This window comes from Dendrobates tinctorius, unplaced genomic scaffold (assembly GCF_039654945.1).
Source record: "Dendrobates tinctorius isolate UK_male_01 unplaced genomic scaffold, ASM3965494v1 ptg000456l, whole genome shotgun sequence".
NCBI lineage: Eukaryota > Metazoa > Chordata > Amphibia > Anura > Dendrobatidae > Dendrobates > Dendrobates tinctorius.
The window spans coordinates 57,759-78,267 of NW_027362118.1; the positions used below are offsets into that span (position 1 = coordinate 57,759).

The window sequence follows — 20,509 nt, forward strand, 5'->3', positions numbered from 1 at the left end:
AAAATTTGTGGCTCAAGGCCTGGCGGGAACATGGGGTTTTGTAATATAGCTGTCAGGGGAGAAGGGCTTGATTGTAAGTTATATTTAAATCGGACTTTCCTCCAAAGAAGCAACGAGTGGACTGTAAAAGGAGCCACATTCATTAACCCCCGTGGAAGTCGGTCTGTGGTCCACATTAGGCCTGATAAAGAGAATGGTTTGGAGAGAAATGATTCCAGAATAACCCATCTCGGACTATTGGGATATGAACACGCACTTATTAATGGAGCAATCTGTGCCGACTTGTAATAAAGTGTAAAATTAGGGAGGGATAAACCCCCTTCTTTTCTGTGACGGAACATAAGTTTTTGCACAATTCTGGATTGTTTTCTGAGCCAAAGAAACCAAGACATCATAGAGTGTAAATGAGTGAACGTTCTGGCTGGTACCATAATTGGGAGGGACCTAAATAGATATAAGAAGCGAGGCAGTGACACCATTTTTAATGCATGTATTTTGCCGAGCCAGGATAACTTTGAGGAAGCCCATCTATCCAGGTCCCTCTGGAAGTTTTGGATCAGTGGAGTGTAATTCCACCTAAACAGAGGTGACCTGTTGGCTGTTAAGTTGATACCCAGATATGTTAGATAATGTTCTTTGTGTATAAACCCAAAATGGGAGGCTATAATAGTTTGCTCTTAGGAAAATTTACAAATAATGCTTCGGATTTATCAATGTTAATCTTTAACCCTGAGATCTTCTCAAATACTTGAAGGAGGGAAAACAAGTGAGGGAGTGTAGTGTGGGGACTTATTAATGTTAGCAGGAGATCATCCGCAAAGAGGCTGACTTTATATTGGTCTCCCATATTCTCAGGGCCCAGGATATTCTGATCTCTCCTTATTGCTTCCCCAATGGGTTCCATTGTAAGTGCAAAAAGATCCGGAGATAGAGGACAGTCCTGCCTGGTACCCTCTGAATATTAATTGGAGGGGGGTGTGGTGACGGGAGTTTTACATAAGCGATAGGGCTATCATATAACAATTGGAGGCACTTTATAAGTTTAGGGGAGAATCCGACTTCCGATAGAACCGTAAAGAGATACGTCCAGGACGCCGAATCGAAAGCCCTCTCCATATCTAATGCAGGCAGGAGAAGTCGCTTTCGCTGTAGGTTAGTTGTATGAATAATATTTAACGCTCTCCTAATATTATCTGGGGCCTGTCGCGCTGGTATAAAACCAACCTGATCCCGATGGATGAGGTGAGGGAGGATTTTATTGATCCTGTCACAATGGATGTAAAGATTTTGAAGTCAATGTATAAGAGGGATATAGGTCTATAATTTGTGGTGAGATGATCTTTCTTAGGATTAGGGATTACGGTTACATGCGCCACGTAGAACTCAGGGGGCAGCTGTGAGCCATTTAGTAGTGAATTACAGAGGTTTTTATATGTGGTGTCAGCACATCGCTGCATTTTTTATAATATATTGCTGTAAGACCATCCGGTCCCGGGGCCTTTCCTCTTTTTAGTTTTTTGGTTGGTGAAACTATTTCCTCCTCAGAGATGTGTAAATGGAGTTGTTGTGCCGCGGACTCAGTCAGGTTAGGTAGATGTAGGGTGTGAAGGAATGACTCCAGTAGTGAGGGGGGGTGATTGTGGGGCGAATACAAACTCTGGGGGTATTCATTATAAGTGCTATACATGACATCGGGGTGGGCTGAGGTCTGACCCTTAGGGTCTGTTATAGAGGAGATTATATGCAGTGACTCTCTCATTCTGAGCTTACGAGCGGCATCTTATTAGGCTTATTGGCATGGTGATAAAACGCGGCTTTACTCCAAGTTAGCGCCTCTCCGTTCTGGTGGTGAGAATGGCGTCTAATTGTCATTTCATATCTTGTATTTGTGTAGATAAGTATAGGGGTGAAGAGCGCTGATTGGCCAATTCTGACTCCTGCAGTTTCTCCTCCAGTCTGGGCTGTAATTCAGACCTTTCTTCTTCCTGTCGGCCGATAACTTATCACAGAACCGGGAATAGATTTTCTGTGCGCGATTCACATTGCTCCAAGTGAGGCCTCCTCCGCTGTGTGAGTTTAGGGGAAATTTGTTATATCTTCTCTTATAGCGGTTACATTAGAGATTTGGGCATTTTAGCTCCTGGTGTGGAGTCGATAGCACAATCATATGCCGCCATATAGTAGACGGCCGGCAACTGGGGAGAATTCCCTCCTGTGTGGGGTCTATTTCCCTCCAGAGAAATCACACGTTACATTCCACACATAACACTGTGTAGAGAAGGCGGCGCAGGGTAATTGTGCCAGTAGTGAGGGGCGAATAATGGCGGGAATGTCACTGACTGAGGAGAAGGCTTCATGGAGGTCTGCACTCCGGAGATCATGTGACCCCTGACTCCTCCCCTCCTGTGACCTCATCACAGGTCCTGTGCACAGAGCAGCCATATATGTGGAGTGCGGCTCTGCAGGTTAGTGATGGGCAGTCCGGCTCTTCTGGCTCCTTTCCCCACTTTTCTCCCTCCTGTCCCTTCACTATAAAGCCTGGGCCTCATTATACAGCTGTACAGGGGTCTAGTGAAGGCTTTTTAGCTCTTTCCTCAGACTGTAGCTCCTGGGAACAGGCCCTCACTCCTGTCCCTTCACTGTAAAGCCTGGGCCTCATTATACAGCTGTACAGGGGTCTAGTGAAGGCTTTTTAGCTCTTTCCTCAGACTGTAGCTCCTGGGAACAGGCCCTCACTCCTGTCCCTTCACTATAAAGCCTGGGCCTCATTATACAGCTGTACAGGGGTCTAGTGAAGGCTTTTTAGCTCTTTCCTCAGACTGTAGCTCCTGGGCACAGGCCCTCACTCCTGTCCCTTCACTATAAAGCCTGGGCCTCATTATACAGCTGTACAGGGGTCTAGTGAAGGCTTTTTAGCCCTTTCCTCAGACTGTAGCTCCTGGGCATAGGCCCTCACTCCTGTCCCTTCACTATAAAGCCTGGGTCTCATTATACAGCTGTACAGGGGTCTAGTGAAGGCTTTTTAGCCCTTTCCTCAGACTGTAGCTCCTGGGCATAGGCCCTCACTCCTGTCCCTTCACTATAAAGCCTGGGTCTCATTATACAGCTGTACAGGGGTCTAGTGAAGGCTTTTTAGCCCTTTCCTCAGACTGTAGCTCCTGGGCATAGGCCCTCTCTCCTGTCCCTTCACTATAAAGCCTTGGCCTCATTATACAGCTGTACAGGGGTCTAGTGAAGGCTTTTTAGCCCTTTCCTCAGACTGTAGCTCCTGGGCACAGGCCCTCACTCCTGTCCCTTCACTATAAAGCCTGGGCCTCATTATACAGCTGTACAGGGGTCTAGTGAAGGCTTTTTAGCCCTTTCCTCAGACTGTAGCTCCTGGGCATAGGCCCTCTCTCCTGTCCCTTCACTATAAAGCCTTGGCCTCATTATACAGCTGTACAGGGGTCTAGTGAAGGCTTTTTAGCCCTTTCCTCAGACTGTAGCTCCTGGGCACAGGCCCTCACTCCTGTCCCTTCACTATAAAGCCTGGGCCTCATTACACAGCTGTACAGGGGTCTAGTGAACGTTTTTTAGCCCTTTCCTCAGTCTGTAGCTCCTGGGCACAGGCCCTCACTCCTGTCCCTTCACTATAAAGCCTGGACCTCATTATACAGCTGTACAGGGGTCTAGTGAAGGCTTTTTAGCCCTTTCCTCAGTCTGTAGCTCCTGGGCACAGGCCCTCACTCCTGTCCCTTCACTATAAAGCCTGGGCCTCATTATACAGCTGTACAGGGGTCTAGTGAAGGCTTTTTAGCCCTTTCCTCAGTCTGTAGCTCCTGGGCACAGGCAGGCCCTCACTGCTGTCCCTTCACTATAAAGCCTGGGCCTCATTATACAGCTGTACAGGGGTCTAGTGAAGGCTTTTTAGCTCTTTCCTCAGTCTGTAGCTCCTGGGAACAGGCCTTCACTCCTGTCCCTTCACTATAAAGCCTGGGCCTCATTATACAGCTGTACAGGGGTCTAGTGAAGGCTTTTTAGCTCTTTCCTCAGTCTGTAGCTCCTGGGAACAGGCCTTCACTCCTGTCCCTTCACTATAAAGCTTGGGCCTCATTATACAGCTGTACAGGGGTCTAGTGAAGGCTTTTTAGCCCTTTCCTCAGACTGTAACTCCTGGGCACAGGCCCTCACTCCTGTCCCTTCACTATAAAGCCTTGGCCTCATTATACAGCTGTACAGGGGTCTAGTGAAGGCTTTTTAGCCCTTTCCTCAGACTGTAGCTCCTGGGCATAGGCCCTCTCTCCTGTCCCTTCACTATAAAGCCTTGGCCTCATTATACAGCTGTACAGGGGTCTAGTGAAGGCTTTTTCGCCCTTTCCTCAGACTGTAGCTCCTGGGAACAGGCCCTCACTCCTGTCCCTTCACTATAAAGCCTGGGTCTCATTATACAGCTGTACAGGGGTCTAGTGAAGGCTTTTTAGCCCTTTCCTCAGTCTGTAGCTCCTGGGCACAGGCCCTCACTCCTTCCCTTCACTATAAAGCCTGGGCCTCATTATACAGCTGTACAGGGGTCTAGTGAAGGCTTTTTAGCCCTTTCCTCAGACTGTAGCTCCTGGGCACAGGCCCTCACTCCTGTCCCTTCACTATAAAGCCTTGGCCTCATTATACAGCTGTACAGGGGTCTAGTGAAGGCTTTTTAGCCCTTTCCTCAGACTGTAGCTCCTGGGCATAGGCCCTCTCTCCTGTCCCTTCACTATAAAGCCTTGGCCTCATTATACAGCTGTACAGGGGTCTAGTGAAGGCTTTTTCGCCCTTTCCTCAGACTGTAGCTCCTGGGAACAGGCCCTCACTCCTGTCCCTTCACTATAAAGCCTGGGTCTCATTATACAGCTGTACAGGGGTCTAGTGAAGGCTTTTTAGCCCTTTCCTCAGTCTGTAGCTCCTGGGCACAGGCCCTCACTCCTTCCCTTCACTATAAAGCCTGGGCCTCATTATACAGCTGTACAGGGGTCTAGTGAAGGCTTTTTAGCCCTTTCCTCAGACTGTAGCTCCTGGGCACAGGCCCTCTCTCCTGTCCCTTCACTATAAAGCCTTGGCCTCATTATACAACTGTACAGGGGTCTAGTGAAGGCTTTTTAGCCCTTTCCTCAGACTGTAGCTCCTGGGCACAGGCCCTCACTCCTGTCCCTTCACTATAAAGCCTGGGCCTCATTATACAGCTGTACAGGGGTCTAGTGAAGGCTTTTTAGCCCTTTCCTCAGACTGTAGCTCCTGGTCACCATGTGATCTCACCATAACCCTAACAAGCTAACTAAGGTTTGAAATCTTGGTCAAAATTATCTCAGTACACAAATCTCTAAAGGTGCCCAAAGTTTTGCATCGCCCTTTTTCCTTTTTGCAATTATGAAATTGTAAAAAAGTCTATATATATATTTTATTATTATTATTTTTGCCTAGAATACAAAGGCCATGTGTCATCTTAGAGGTTCGGCCTTTTAGAGATCATTTCATCTTCATCTTACTACTGCTCACAATAACGGTCATTTTGACCAGGGGCGCCCACACTTTTACATGCCGCTGTGAATGCTTCATCCCGCTGGTGCTCAATATTTAATAGGGTCTTACTATTAAACTTAATGAAAAGTTCGGTGAATTTCTTTGAGCTGTTATTACTAGAGATGAGCGAATATCGTCGGAGAAGTTGTTACTGGCTAATATCGCTTACCGAATAGCTGCATCGGGACCCCGGATCCCTGGAGCGCTCCCGATAATCAGCTGCGTGTGTCGCCCTCCATGCAGGTGCTGTGACTATCACACAGCGTGACACACGCAGCTGATTATCGGGAGCGCTCCAGCACACTGAGTCCTGCACACACTGAGGCCCTGATCATGTGACCCCTGACTCCTCCCCTCCTGTGACCTCATCACAGGTCCTGTGCACAGAGCAGTCATATATGTGGCAGACACTCCTGGACCTTCTGCTTTCTGGGTCGGTTCCTCCTGTGAGTCCTATTAACCCTTTTGCTCCCTGTATTCTCAATTCTGACAGGACAATATCTGAATTCGGACAGTGTGACAGGAATATAAGCAATGTGGAAGGAAAAAATGACAGTTTTACTTTTTTTCTCACAAAAATGTGACTTTAGCCCCAAAATTGGCAGCGTAACAAATCCTTATTTCCCCCACTGTAGTTTGTAGACTCCATATACAGATCCCTTAAGTGCGAAAAGAGCTGAATTCCCCACTTAAGTTATTGCATTTTGGAAATTGCCCCCACTGGGAATTTATCTCCAGGTAAAGGCACAATTGTGTCTCCATGGGGGTTGTGCTCACAGCCTAACATCGTGTGGCCTCCAAAGAAATGCCACCCCGCACCATTACTGACCACTGCCAAACCGGTCATGCTGAAGGATGTTGCAGGCAGCAGATCGCTCTCCACGGCGTCTCCAGACTCTGTCACGTCTGTCACATGTGCTCAGTGTGAACCTGCTTCCATCTGTGAAGAGCACAGGGCGCCAGTGGTGAATTTGCCAATCCTGGTGTTCTGTGGCAAATGCCAAGCGTCCTGTACGGTGTTGGGCTGTGAGCGCAACCCCCATATGTTGACGTCGGGCCCTCAGGCCATCCTAATGGAGTCAGTTTCTAACCGTTTGTGCAGACACATGCACATTTGTGGCCTGCTGGAGGTCATTTTGCAGGGCTCTAGCAGTGCTCCTCCTGTTCCTCCTTGCAGAAAGGTGGAGGTAGCGGTCCTGCTGCTGGGTTGTTGCCCTCATACGGCCCCCTCCACATCTTCTGGTGTACTGGCCTGTCTCCTGGTAGCACCTCCAGCCTCTGGACACTACGCTGACAGACACAGCAAACCTACTTGCCACAGCTCGCATTGATATGCCATCCTGGATGAACTGCACTACCATAGCCACTTGTGGGGGTTGTAGAGTCTGTCTCATGCTACTACGAGTGTGAAAGCACAACCAACATTCAAAAGTGACCAAAACATCATCCAGAAAGCATTGGTACTGAGATGTGGTCTGTGGTCCCCACCTGCAGAACCACTCCTTTATTGAGGGTGTCTTGATAATTGCCAATAATTTCCGTCTGTTGTCTATTCCATTTGCACAACAGCATGTGAAATTGATTGTCAATCAGTGTTGCTTCCTAAGTGGACAGTTTGATTTCACAGAAGTTTGATTTACTTGGAGTTATATTCTGTTGTTTAAGTGTTCCCTTTATTTTTTTGAACAGTGTATATAGATAGAGACAGAGATTTTTTTTTGTTTTTACGTTGGAGGGTCCAATTCCAGCTATTGCTGTGGGATCTGTGATTTCTATCTACTCCACTGTGTACAGGATAATAGAGTATAATAAAGTAGTTATGGCCGTGACGTAACTAACATTGTGCAGTGTCTCTGCTTTCCATATAGTAACAGATATTTCTTGTTGCTAAAACTGATTTTTTTTTTCCACTTTAAACCTTTTTTAAACCCCTCTGATCAGTGCGATCATACAACATACAAGCCTCTGATGGCTCCGGTGATGCCCTGTACTACTGTAGTGCCATGTATCATCACTGCCTGTCAGTGTAATACTAACGGCCCCATACACATGAGATCAGAGTTGGCTGAACGGTCATTTGGCAGACGGCCATCTCTCCCGACTCCCCCATACACACAAATATTCCAGCTTTCCTGTGGTCTGTATGAGAGAGTCGCCTCCAGACTCCTCTAGAGGAGGATTATCTACAGGAAGAACAAACGGATTATCCTCTGAAATTCAGGATGCCGGATCCTTCTCTGCCCTGACATCATCTGTCGGGAGGCCCCCAAATACATTATATGGTCGGCCAAACCCCCCGAAATCAGTGCTTTCATGGAACTTTAGTCTAATGTGTATGGGGGTGTAAGATGGGCGCCGGACGAGTCCTTGAGGGGAGATATGTGTCATCGTGGCTCTTAGCTGCGGTGATGTGAGCTCGGAAGAATACTTCAGCACATATAGTGCTGAGAGAGTTATTAGGCCATTCCAGTGATGGGATTGAATGACTGCTTACATGTCCCATTCCCAGGGGTGTGGTTTGGCAGATAAAATGGAGGCCGAGTCTCTCAGTCAGTGTCTGGAACTGGAGATGTGTGAAACTTCTGTGTGAATCAGAGCTGAGATCTAACGTGATAGAAGATTCCAGTGCGGGGAAGACGGGAAACCTTCATATAGACGGCCGGTGGGGATGGAGGCAGTGACCGACTCTGGCCAAATCTGTCTCTAGAGCCGCAGTAGAAGATGAAGATGTCGTCCTCATCATGAAGGAGTTATTTCTCATGTCGCGTGTAATGAATCTCTCCTGCAGTATTGCTAATGCCGATTCCAGTGTCGGTAATGAGACGAGAATTAGCGTTATGGAAGATGAGTCTATGAGGAACGTGTTCAGCTGCCGACTCCGAGGAGGAAACTGCTTGTTGTCTGTGGCCTAAATATATAGGTTTTATTAGTAGATGTCAGGGGAGAAAACTAAACCCTGTAAGATAATAAATCTCCTCATATGTTTCCCTTATTATCTCCAGTAATTGTATTATTACACAGGATTCTTATGATGTTACATCGGATCATCTTCTTCTCATTCAGGTTTCTACAATATCTGATCCTCTCAGTGAAGATCTTCTACAAAAGAGAATTTTCCTGATTTACCCATCAAGGATGGATATGGACAGAGACAAGATGGCGGAGAGGATGTTACACCTCACCCTAGAGATCCTCTTCCGTCTCACTGGAGAGGTGAGAGATTCTGATGACGTCACATTACATCATTCTTATCTATGGGAATAACAGATGGACAGAACTGGAGAGGTGAGGACTCTGGAAATGTCGGTAGTGAGATTTATTAATGTGTCTCTCCATAACCAGGATTACACAGTGGTGAAGAAGACCTCTAGTGATCGCTGTCAGGACCCTGTGTCTGAGGGATGGGGAAGACCCCTGAGCCCAATTACGGGGCCTCCACCTCACCCCCTGATCCATGAGGACATCAATGACCAGAAGATCCTAGAACTCACCTACAAGATGATGGAGCTGCTGACTGGAGAGGTGACACTGCTGGGAATGCTGGGACATTATGCAGTAACACAATGAAGGGATCGGGGGATGACAGTATCATTGTATGTGTCAGGTTCCTATAAGGTGTCAGGATGTCGCTGTCTATTTCTCCATGGAGGAGTGGGAGTATATAGAAGGACACAGAGATCTGTACAAGAACGTCATAATGGAGGTTCCCCAGCCCCTCACATCTCCAGGTAATAGACAGGACTAAATACACACGGCCTATAATTATCTGTATGTAGAGAATGAATTCAGTCCCTGTATGTGTTTCCTCCAGATCTATCCAGTAAGAGGACAACACCAGAGAGATGTCCCCGTCCTCTTCTTCCACAGGACTGTAACCAAGAAGATCCCAGTGCTCCTCAGGATCATCAGGTAGATGGAGAGAAGGTGTCAGGAGATCTCCCCTATGATGTGTAGACGGCTGTGAAGGTCTTGTGCTCAGTCTTGTTTTATCCCCCGGTATTATATGTTTTATACTTGTGTAATGAGAGCGGTGGAGATGGCAGGATTAGAGCTGATCATAGATGGGACTTCTCCATCTGTCTGTGACTTTTACAATATTTGTTTCAGGGTGAAGATCTGACCCATATTAATACTACAGAGACATATGTGAGGGGTGATGAGCGGTGTAAAGAGGAGATTCCCACATATGACTACCCAGGTGAGTAGTAACCACTGAATGCAGAGAAGTCACAGATTCCTCTCAGTCACCGGCTATGGCTGCTTTATCGGTGGTGTAGTCCGGCCGTATTACCATGATCACCATTTTGCCTCTAGACCACAACATTCTCCTCCACCCAAAACTGTTCAAATGACTTTGGGCATTGAAAGCCCTTTTCTATAGAACTTACAGCCAATTACATTGTTTTGATCCTAAGGAATTCAGATTACTTCACAATCTCTCCTGAATTGGGGAGCAATATTATTTTCTCTAATCTTCTGCAAGATCCATAGTAGCTCCAATGGTCCACCATAACTGAGGGCAACTCTGGTTTATTGTTGTGTAATCTGTATTTGTAGTTTTCAGTTAATGAGATTCTCGTGCTCTGGGGTGGGGCTGTGAGTGGGGCTGTGGGCGGGGCTTTATGTGGGCCTCTGATTACATATTCATCTGTATTGGCTTATGACAGGTCACTGACCCCTCACTGACCTGCCCCCATTATTACATAATGCATATAATAGCATTGATATTATTGGTAATAATGCCTATAATATTGTGGCTATTGTGAGGCTTAGAAAAAAATTACATCCAGTAAAATGTCACCAGCGGCGCCTGTGCAGTAGCCTTTATCTCTTACTTATAGATGCTACTGTGCAGGCGCCGCCATCGCCGGTGACATCTTGCTGGATGTAATTTTTTTTCTAAGCCTCACAGTAGCCACAATATTATAGGCATTATCAACAATAATATCAACACTATTATATGCATTATGTAATAATGGGGGCAGGTCAGTGAGGGGTCAGCGACCTGTCATAAGCCAATACAGATGAATATGTAATCAGTGCACCACATAAAGCCCCGCCCACAGCCCCGCCCTAGAGCACGAGAATCTCATTCACTGAAAACTACAGATCCAGATTAAACAACAACCACAAGACGGATTTCATCACCAGGTATCATAGTAATCAGTATAACGGCGCCGACCTGACAGTGTCTGTAGGTTACTGAGCACAATCCTGCTGACAGGTTCCCTTTAAGACATCTCAGCTCTGCACTATTATACATAGTTTGCTATAAATGTGTAATATTTCCTCTTGAAACTCATCTGACAGAAAATATTGGACCTTACTATAGTTTAGATTGTGAAATCACCGAGCCCATTGCTCTAATTATCTGTTAATTGCCCCCTGCTGTAAACCGTCCTCCAACTCCCTCCTCCTCCCTCCCTCACCTGGCTTCATTTCATGGACAGTTGAATGGTATAAGTTGAACAGAGAAGGTCAGAAATGACCTTGGTCAGATATGACATCATTTAAAGTGACATATTTAAAGTGATACATGAGAAATATACCAGAAATAGTCCAGAAATCGGTCAAACGGTAAGACTAACCACTGCTTTCTTACTTTACTTGTTTGTTTTTTTACTCTGCTCTTTAACCATGCTTACATTTGCCATCATCATTTTTGCTCCACTAATTATTATTATTATTATTTATTTATATAGCACCATTGATTCCATGGTGCTGTACATGAGAAGGAGTTACATACAAATTACAGATATCACTTACAGTAAACAAACTAATAATGATGGACTGATATAGAGGGGAGAGAGGACCCTGCCCTTTCAGGCTTATATGCTACAGGATGGTGGGGAAGGAGACAGTAGGTTCGCGGGTTGCAGCAGTTCCGGTGTTGGTTGAGGTGATATCACCGGTAGTGGTGAGAGAGAAGGAGGTAGCGGAGTCATTGCACAATGTAGGCTTTCTTGAAGAGGTGGGTTTTCAGGTTCCGTCTGAAGGATCCAAATGTGGTTGATAGTCGAACTTGTTGGGGCAAAGAATTCCAGAGAATAGGGGCAGTTCGGGAGAAGTCTTGGAGGCGGTTGGGTGAGGAGCGAATGAGTGTGGAGGAGAGAAGGAAGTCTTGGGAGGACCGGAGATTACGTGAGGGAAGGTATCGGGAGATGAGTTCAGAGACATATGGGGGAGACAGGTTATAGATGGCCTTGTAGGTCAGTATTAGTAGTTTGAACTGGATACACAGAGGGAATGGGAGCCAGTGAAGAGATTTGCAGAGGGGAGAAGCGGAAGAGTAGTGAGGAGAGAGATGAATTAGTTGGGCAGCAGAGTTAAGGATGGACTGGAGAGGTGCGAGGGTGTTAGCAGGGAGACCACAGAAAAGGATGTTGCAGTAGTCGAGGCGGGAGATGACGAAGACATGCACAAGTATGATGGTGGTCAGATAGGGAGAAGGGAGAGGTTGTGAGATTAGATAGGGAACAGAGGCGGGTGAAGATGAGGTCTAATGTATGTCCATCTGTGTGGGTGGCTGTGGAGGACCACTGAGTAAGTCCAAAGGATGAGGTAAGTGACAGGAGTTTGGAGGCTGCTGGCTGGTGGGTGTCAATAGGGATGTTGAAGTCCCCCATGATGATGGTTGGGATGTCAGAAGAGAGAAGGTAGAGGAGCCAGGTGAAGAATTGGTCGATGAAGGCAGTGGCTGAGCCCGGTGGTCGGTATATGACAGCCATTTAGAGATTAGAGGGAGAGTAAATACGGACAGAGTGAACCTCGAAAGAAGGGAGGATAAGGTAGGGTGGGGGTTGGATAGGATTGAAGGAGCAGTTTTTAGAAAGGAGGAAACCCACTCCTCCGCATTGTCTGTTGCCAGGGCGAGGAGTGTGGGTAAAGGGGATACCGCCGTAACTCAGTGCGGCCGGGGAGGCCGTGTCAGGGGGTGTCAGACAGGTCTCAGTGAGGGCCAGGAAGGAAAGGTTGCGGGAGATAAAGAGGTCGTGGATCACGTGGAGCTTGTTGCAGATGGAGCGAGCATTCCAAAGTGCTCCAGAAAGAGGGTGCGGGAGGGAGGGGGTCAGTGGCACAGGTTTTAAGTGTGAGGGATTGCAGTAGTTTCTCTTAGTGTGAGAAAGATAGGGGTGAGGATTAGTGGGATGTATGAGGCAGGGGGGGGCCAGGATTGGGGGATATGTCACCAGCAGTGAGAAGAAGCAGAGAAAGGGAAAGCAGGTGGGTGAAGGAGAGTGATCGTCTTGTATTGTAAGTTAGTAGGATAGGTCTGAGGTTAAGGAGTATGTCTGCAGATAAAGCGAGGTGGGAGGGTAAGAGAGAAGGGGAGATAGTTATTTGGTTTGAAGGTGCAGGGGTTTGGGGATAGCGAAGGAGAGTGAAGATTAGTGGACAAATCTGAACTCATCATCTTTCCTCCATCTCACAGATCTTCCTTACCCAACCTAACTAAAACAATTAATGACATCACACTTTCCCCAGTACCGGAAGTCCGCTGCCTCGGAGTAACCTTTGACTCTGCCCTGTCCTTCAAACCGCACATCCAAGCTCTTTCTACCTCCCGTCGCCTCCAGCTCAAAAATATTTCCAGAATCCGTCCTTTCCTCAACCCAAAATTACTGACCAATAGTACTAAAGACTTACGCACAGCCAAAGCTAACAGACAGTTCTCCATCCTCCTTCTTAACCTGTTCTCTGCCTTTGACACAGTTGACCACTGCCTACTGCTACAGATTCTTTCTTCCCTTGGCATCAAAGACCTTGCCCTGTCCTGGATTTCCTCATACCTTTCTGACCGCACATTCAGCGTTTCCCACTCCCACACTACCTCCTCATCCCGCCCCCTCTCTGTTGGAGTCCCCTAAGGCTCTGTCCTGGGGCCCCTACTTTTTTCCATCTATACTCTTGGCCTAGGACAACTCATAAAGTTCCATGGCTTCCAGTACCATCTCTATGCGACGACACTCAGATCTACCTCTCTGGCCCAGATGTCACCTTTCTGCTGTCCAGAATCCCAGAGTGTCTATCAGCCATAGCCTCCTTTTTCACCTTTCGCTTCCTAAAACTCAACGTAGATAAAACTGAACTCATTATCTTTCCTCCATCTCACATATCTTCCCTACCCGATCTATCTATTATGGTAAACGGTATCATGCTCTCTCCAGCACATGAAATCCGCTTTAACTTTCGACTCTGCCCTGTCCTTCAAACCACACGTCCAATCTCTTGCTACCTCCTGTCGCCTCCAACTCAAAAATATTTCCAGAATCCGTCCCTTCCTCAGTCCTCAATCTACTAAAACTCTTGTACATGCCCTCATCATCTCCCGCCTTGACTACTGCAACACTCTCCTCTGTGGCCTCCCTGCTAACTCTCTTGCACCACTCCAATCTGTCCTCAATTCTGCTGCCCAACTAATCCACCTCTCTACTCGCCACTCCCCTGTCTCCCCCCTCTGCAAATCCCTCCATTGGCTCCCAATTCCCCAACGAATCCAGTTCAAACTACTAACACTGACCTGCAAAGTCACCCACAACCTTTCCCCTCCCTATATCTCTGAACTAATCTCCCAATATCTTCCCTCACATAATCTTCGATCCTCCCAAGACCTCCTACTCTCCTCCACACTTATTCGTTCCTCACACAACCGCCTCCCAAGATTTCTCCCGAATATCCCCTATTCTCTGGAATGCCATGCCTCAACACGTCCGATTATCCACCATCCTCAGTTCCTTCAAACGGAACCTGAAAACCCATCTTTTCAGGAAAGCTTACAGCCTGCAATGACCATTCTGCCGCCTCATCACCACCAGAGCTGCTGCACCCCCGACCTTCTGTCTCTTCCCCACTATCCCGTAGAATGTAAGTCCGCAAGGACAGGGTCCTCTCCCCTCAGTACCAGTCTGTCATTGTAAATTTGTTTACTGTTAACAATATCTATAACTTTGTATGTAACCCCCTTCTCATGTACAGCACCATGGAATTAATGGGCGCTATAGAAATGAATAATAATTACCCCAGAGAGGTTTCACCACTAGCTACTCATTTATTACTGATGGAGACTGTGCAGTTTGATCATTTCAGTAGATGTTACTGTCTATAGTCACAGTGTTTGATTACAGTAGTGTCCAAAATCCTCTAATTTAACCTCTTCCCGCAGCCAGTTTTGTGTTCTTAATCAGGCCCCATTATTAATATCTGACGTGTGTCACTTTATGTGGTGACAAATTATTCACACAGGATAATAGGAAACAAATGGATCTTACAAATTATTTTCCAGCTTCTCACAATACCCTACATACGGTTGTACACTACTGTCTGGGCACATGGCAGTGTTCAGAAGGGAAGGAGCGCCATTTAGCTTTTTGAATGCAGATCTTGCTGGAATAGTTTGTAGACAAAATATATTGGGAGCACTGTTCATGGTCACCTGGCAGCTCAAAAGATGTCCACCATGAACATGCTTGGCTCTATCTTCTCTGCTTTCCATATCCCCAGGATTGCCTTGCTCATCGCCCTTTAACACCATTACGTGGATCTGCACTTACACTGGGACCCCTAGGCTTGGACCATGGTGTTACCTGCTATTCTGTGGTGTTAGATGCCAAGAAGAATAGTCAGGTAGCTGGGTCAGAACCAGAAGGACAGAATCAGAAGACACAACAGTCAGTAAACGGGCCACGGTCACAACAGGAAACAAATACACAAGCCGCAAGCTGAGCACAGAGGACTGAACCAGAGGAGAACAGCGCTGTATCTGGCAGATTCCGGCCATGTGCTTTGCGCTTTAGTAGGGTGTGGTACTTTACAACTGGCTGAAGTAGGGAGCAGATTACTCCAGCTGGACAGCAGGAACAGATCCCAGATGAGATTGGACACACCATATGCAGAAGCCCTAATATGAAAAAAAACGACAGAAAACCAAAATAGTAGAAATCCCCATAAAGTAATTCCATGTAATTAATTAATTCACTGAGGGTTATAATCTATACACACGTGGTCAAAATTGTTGGTACCACTCTGTTAATGACACAAAAATCCACAATGGTCACAGAAATAACTTGAATCTGACAAAAGTAATAATAAGTAAAAAATCTATGAAAATGAACAAATGAAAGTCATACATTGCTTTTCAACCAAGCTTCCACAGAATGTGTAAATCAAGGTATGCTCACTAATTTGCATCACAGGTGTCTACAGTCTTGGAATCAGTGAGTGGCCTGTACAGAGGCTACAGATACTCACTGTGCTGTGTGGTGACATGGTGTGTATCACACTCAACATGGACCAGAGGAAGCAAAGAAGAGAGATGTCTCAGGAGATTAGAAAGAAAATTATAGACAAACATGTTACAGGTAAAAGTTATAAGACCATCTCCAAGCAGCTTGATGTTCCTGTGACTACAGTTGCACATATTATTCAGAAATGTAAGCTCCATGGGACTGTAGCCAATGTCCCTGGATGTGGCCGCAGGAGGAAAATTGATGACAAATCAAAGAGACGGATAATACGAATGGTAACAAAAGAGCCCAGAAAAACTTCTAAACAGATTATAGGTGAACTTCAAGCTCAAGGAACATCAGTGTCAGATCGCACCATCTGTCGTTGCATGAGCCAAAGTGGTCTTCATGGGAGACAACCAAGGAGGACACCATTGTTGAAAAAAATCATAAAAAAAAGACTGGAATTTGCCAAACTACATGTTGACAAGCTACAAAGCTTCTAGGAGAATTTCCTATGGACAGATGAGATATAAATGGAACTTTCTGGCAAGGCACATCAGCTCTATGTTCTCAGACGGAAAAATGATGCATCTCACAAAAAGAACACTGTTCCTACTGTGAAACATGGAGGAGACTCTGTTACGTTCTGGGGCTGCTTTGCTGCATATGGCACAGGGTGCCTAGAATCTCAGTCACAGGTCATGGGTCTTGCAGCAGGATAATGACACACAATACACAGCTAAAACACGCAAGAATGGCTAAGAGGAAAATATTGGACTATTCTGAAGTGGCATTCTACGAGCCCTGACCTAAATTCTAATGAGCATCTTTGGAACGAACTGAAACATGTCGTCTGGAAAAGGCAACCTTCAAACACGAGAACTGGAGCAGTTTGCTCTTGAGGAGTGGTCCAAAATACCTGTCGAGAGGTGCAGAAGTTTCATTGAGAGTTACAGGAATCGTCTGATTCCAGTGATTGCCTCAAAAGGTTGTGCAACAAAATATTTTAGTTAAGGGAACCTTCATTTCTGTCCAGGCCTATTTCATGAGATTTATTTATTTATGTTTAATTCTGTGGAATCATGGTTGAAAAGCAATGTCTGACTTTCATTTGCTCATTTTCATAGATTTTTGATTTATTACTACAGATATTTCTGTGACCATTGTGGGTTTTTCTGTTATTAAACGAGGGGTACCAACAATTTTGACCATGTGTGTAGGAGGAGTGAATATTTTGACTCCACAGCCACTTTCTGGAAATGAATAGTGGATGTTGGAGAGTGAAAATTACACATCTGCCATTTTATTACCCAGCACATAGTGCCCAGATTGTGATCCAGGAGGCACACACCAAAAATTAAGTGGATTCTTCTCACTATAATATTGCTAAATACAGGGATCCTAAATGTTGTTTGCGCACACTGCAAGACTCAGAAGTGAGAGCGAATATTGCTGGATTGGTTTATGGAAACCTTGTTGCTTTTCAGCAGCCTTTGAGCCACTAATAGTGTGGGAATCTCTGTTTTTCCAATGACAGATGATTGACCTGATTGGGGACTTGTTTTTGTGAGATAAGAATTGGTATTATTTTCGCCTACATAACATTGATTGGTTTCTTTTTATTCCATGTTTGGGAGGCAGAATGAACAAACATCCAACAAGGTTCATCCAACAAGGTTTCCTATTAGACTGTGAACTGTCATTGTCTTGGTAAATAATTAAAGCTTTTTACATAGCTTGCCATTTTTATGGACAGTTTAAGTAGAAATGTTAAAAAATATAAAACTCAAGCATATTTTATAAATAAATGTTTTTATCTTAGCAGATGACTGTACCAGGAGATCAGAGGGACAGCTGACATCTTCAATTTTGAAATCTGATGATCTTGAGATCCTACAAGATACAACTGAAGTGAATGCCAGTACTCCAGATATATCATTATCCATTCACAGCAAAGATCTGTCATCTGATCCTATGAAACAGGTCCCATCTTCTGATTCATTACTGACTACTAAGGGAAATCAAAATCACAAAAGAGGCATTAAAAAACAAACTGCTCCTAAGGCAAAGAAGTCATTCTCATGTTCAGAATGTGGGAAATGTTTTACATGGAAATCACATTTTGTTGCACACCAAAGAACTCACACAGGGGAGAAGCCTTTTTCCTGTTCAGAATGTGGGAAATGCTTTACACTGAAATCAGATGTGGTTAATCACCATAGAACTCACACAGGAGAGAAGCCTTTTTCCTGTTCAGAATGTGGGAAATGTTTTACACATAAATCACATTTTGTTACTCACCATAGAACTCACACAGGGGAGAAGCCTTTTTCCTGTTTAGAATGTGGGAAATATTTTAACCAGAAATCAGATTTGGTTAATCATCAAAGAACTCACACAGGGGAGAAGCCTTTTTCCTGTTCAGAATGCGGGAAATGTTTTAACTGGAAATTACAATTGGTTAATCACCATAGAACTCACACAGGGGAGAAGCCTTTTTCCTGTTCAGAATGTGGGAAATATTTTAACTGGAAATCACAATTGGTTAATCACCATAGAACTCACACAGGGGAGAAGCCTTTTTCCTGTTCAGAATGTGGGAAATGTTTTAACCAGAAATCAGATTTGGTTAATCACTATAGAACTCACACAGGGGAGAAGCCTTTTTCCTGTTCAGAATGTGGGAAATGTTTTGCACATAAATCACATTTTGTTAGACACCAGAGAACTCACACAGGGGAGAAGCCTTTTTCCTGTTCAGAATGTGGGAAATGTTTTCACCAGAAATCAGATTTGGTTAAGCACCAGAGAACTCACACAGGGGAGAAGCCATTTTCATGTTTAGAATGTGGGAAATGTTTTATCCAGAAATCAGATTTGGTTAATCACCATAGAACTCACACAGGGGAGAAGCCTTTTTCATGTTCAGAATGTGGGAAATGTTTTTGCACTAAATCAGATTGTGTTAGGCACCAAATAACACACAGGGGAGAAACTTCTTTCATGTTAAATGGAAGCTAAATCTTGATCACATCAGAGAAGCCATTTTTCCTGTTCACAATGTGGGAAATGTTTTAACCAGAAATGGAATCTTACTAATAATAATAATCTTTCTTTTTATATAGTGCTAACATATTCCACAGCCCTTTACAGTTTGCACACATTATCATCGCTGTCCCCAATGGGGCTCACAATGTAAATTCCCTATCAGTATGTCTTTGGAGTGTGGGAGGAAACCCATGCAAACACGGGGAGAACATACAAACTCCTTGCAAATGTTGTTCTTGGTAGGAGTTGAACCCAGGACTAGAGCACTGCAAGGCTGCAGTGCTAACCACTGAGCCACCTCACCAGAGAACCCACACAGGGGAGAAGCCTTTTTCCTGTTCAGAATGTGGGAAATATTTTAACCAGAAAGCGCTTCCTGATCACCATCAGAGCAGTCACACAGGGGAGAAGCCGTTTTCATTTTCTTAATGTGGGAAATATTATGCTTGGAAATCAGCTGTTAATAAACATCAGAGACGTCACATAGGGAGAAGCCTTTTTTATGTTTATAATCTTGGAATAGTTTTAACCAAAATTGAATCTTCTTAAATGGGTTGTCTCTTGTCATTCCTCATGTTTGCTGACAAAAGGATAAAACTAAACTTTATTAATTCCAAATATAACACTATACCCATAATTCACCCCCTGAAGGTTAATCAGAAGGTGACTAATTGAAAAAACATATACTCCACATTTCAGTATATGGGGTGAAGTGACGTATACACACTCACTCTCCAAGCCTCTCATTTCTACGGGTTTCATCGTCCTCACCAAGAGGACTCATCAGGAGACTATTTAATATTGATTTATGTTCAAGTGAGACTAGACAAAAAACACTAAAATCATGTATCATGTTATCCGAAACAGAAAACTAGCCACATATCGGCAGATCCCAGACTTCAAACTTTATACTTCGTATAGTTTTTACATCACAAGGGACACGGATCTATCATTCTACAGGAAACAACCTAGGGGTTTTCAGCCTTGGTTGGATGAATACAGATCTGCTCCATTGACCATCGCTGAACCATGGATACGTTTGGAGAAGCCAGGTTGTGATCCTCGGATCAACTGGCCTTTTACCTTGTATGGACTGAATGGATTGTCATCTTCCTACGCTTGTCGTTACCTCCTCTCTGTGCATGCCACAGGTGGGGTAGTGACCCTGGGAGCAAATCAGTGGAAGGGTGAGACTCTGTAATGTGCACTCTGTTGGGTATTTTGCTGGGACTGTTCTATGTGTTATCTGCCTGTTTTGTGGTACAATAAAGCATTGCCACACTGTTTTACCCTCACTGTGTGTTGTCTGAGTAGCGTTATGCCCATGTTAAAGGGAGAGCATTCAATGGGATGATCCCTGATCACTGTGGTTTCAGCCAGCGGACCGGGGTGCCCTCTGACCACCCAATGTCTCCACAGGCATGCTTCAATAGTCTCAATGGGAGGCTAGAAGCTGCTATAACCCTGATCAGCTCTGCTACATACAGGCAATGATCAGATCACCTGCATGTAGCAGAGATGCTCACTTGCTATGAGCGCCGACCATTGGGCAGTGCTCATAGGATCTGGCAGTGATAACCATAGAGGTCTGCTGGAGACCTCTGGTTGTCATGCCAACCCATCAGTGACCCGCGATCACGTGACAGGGTCACCTATGTGCGGGATTTCTGGCCCATCATGTGCGAGAAAAGATGTGGGCT

General features: G+C 45.3%; 1 protein-coding gene across 1 annotated transcript in view; it reads left to right on the top strand.

Moving 5' to 3' along the window:
* LOC141077565 (uncharacterized) overlaps positions 1-19,995 on the top strand; it is a 63,776-nt gene extending 43,781 nt beyond the window's left edge. Inside the window, exon 3 of the mRNA XM_073564564.1 lies at positions 17,872-19,995. Coding sequence (XP_073420665.1) covers positions 17,872-18,782 — 911 coding nt within the window. The 3' untranslated portion in view covers positions 18,783-19,995. The remainder of the gene's footprint in view (positions 1-17,871) is intronic.
* Positions 19,996-20,509: the final 514 nt, after the last annotated feature.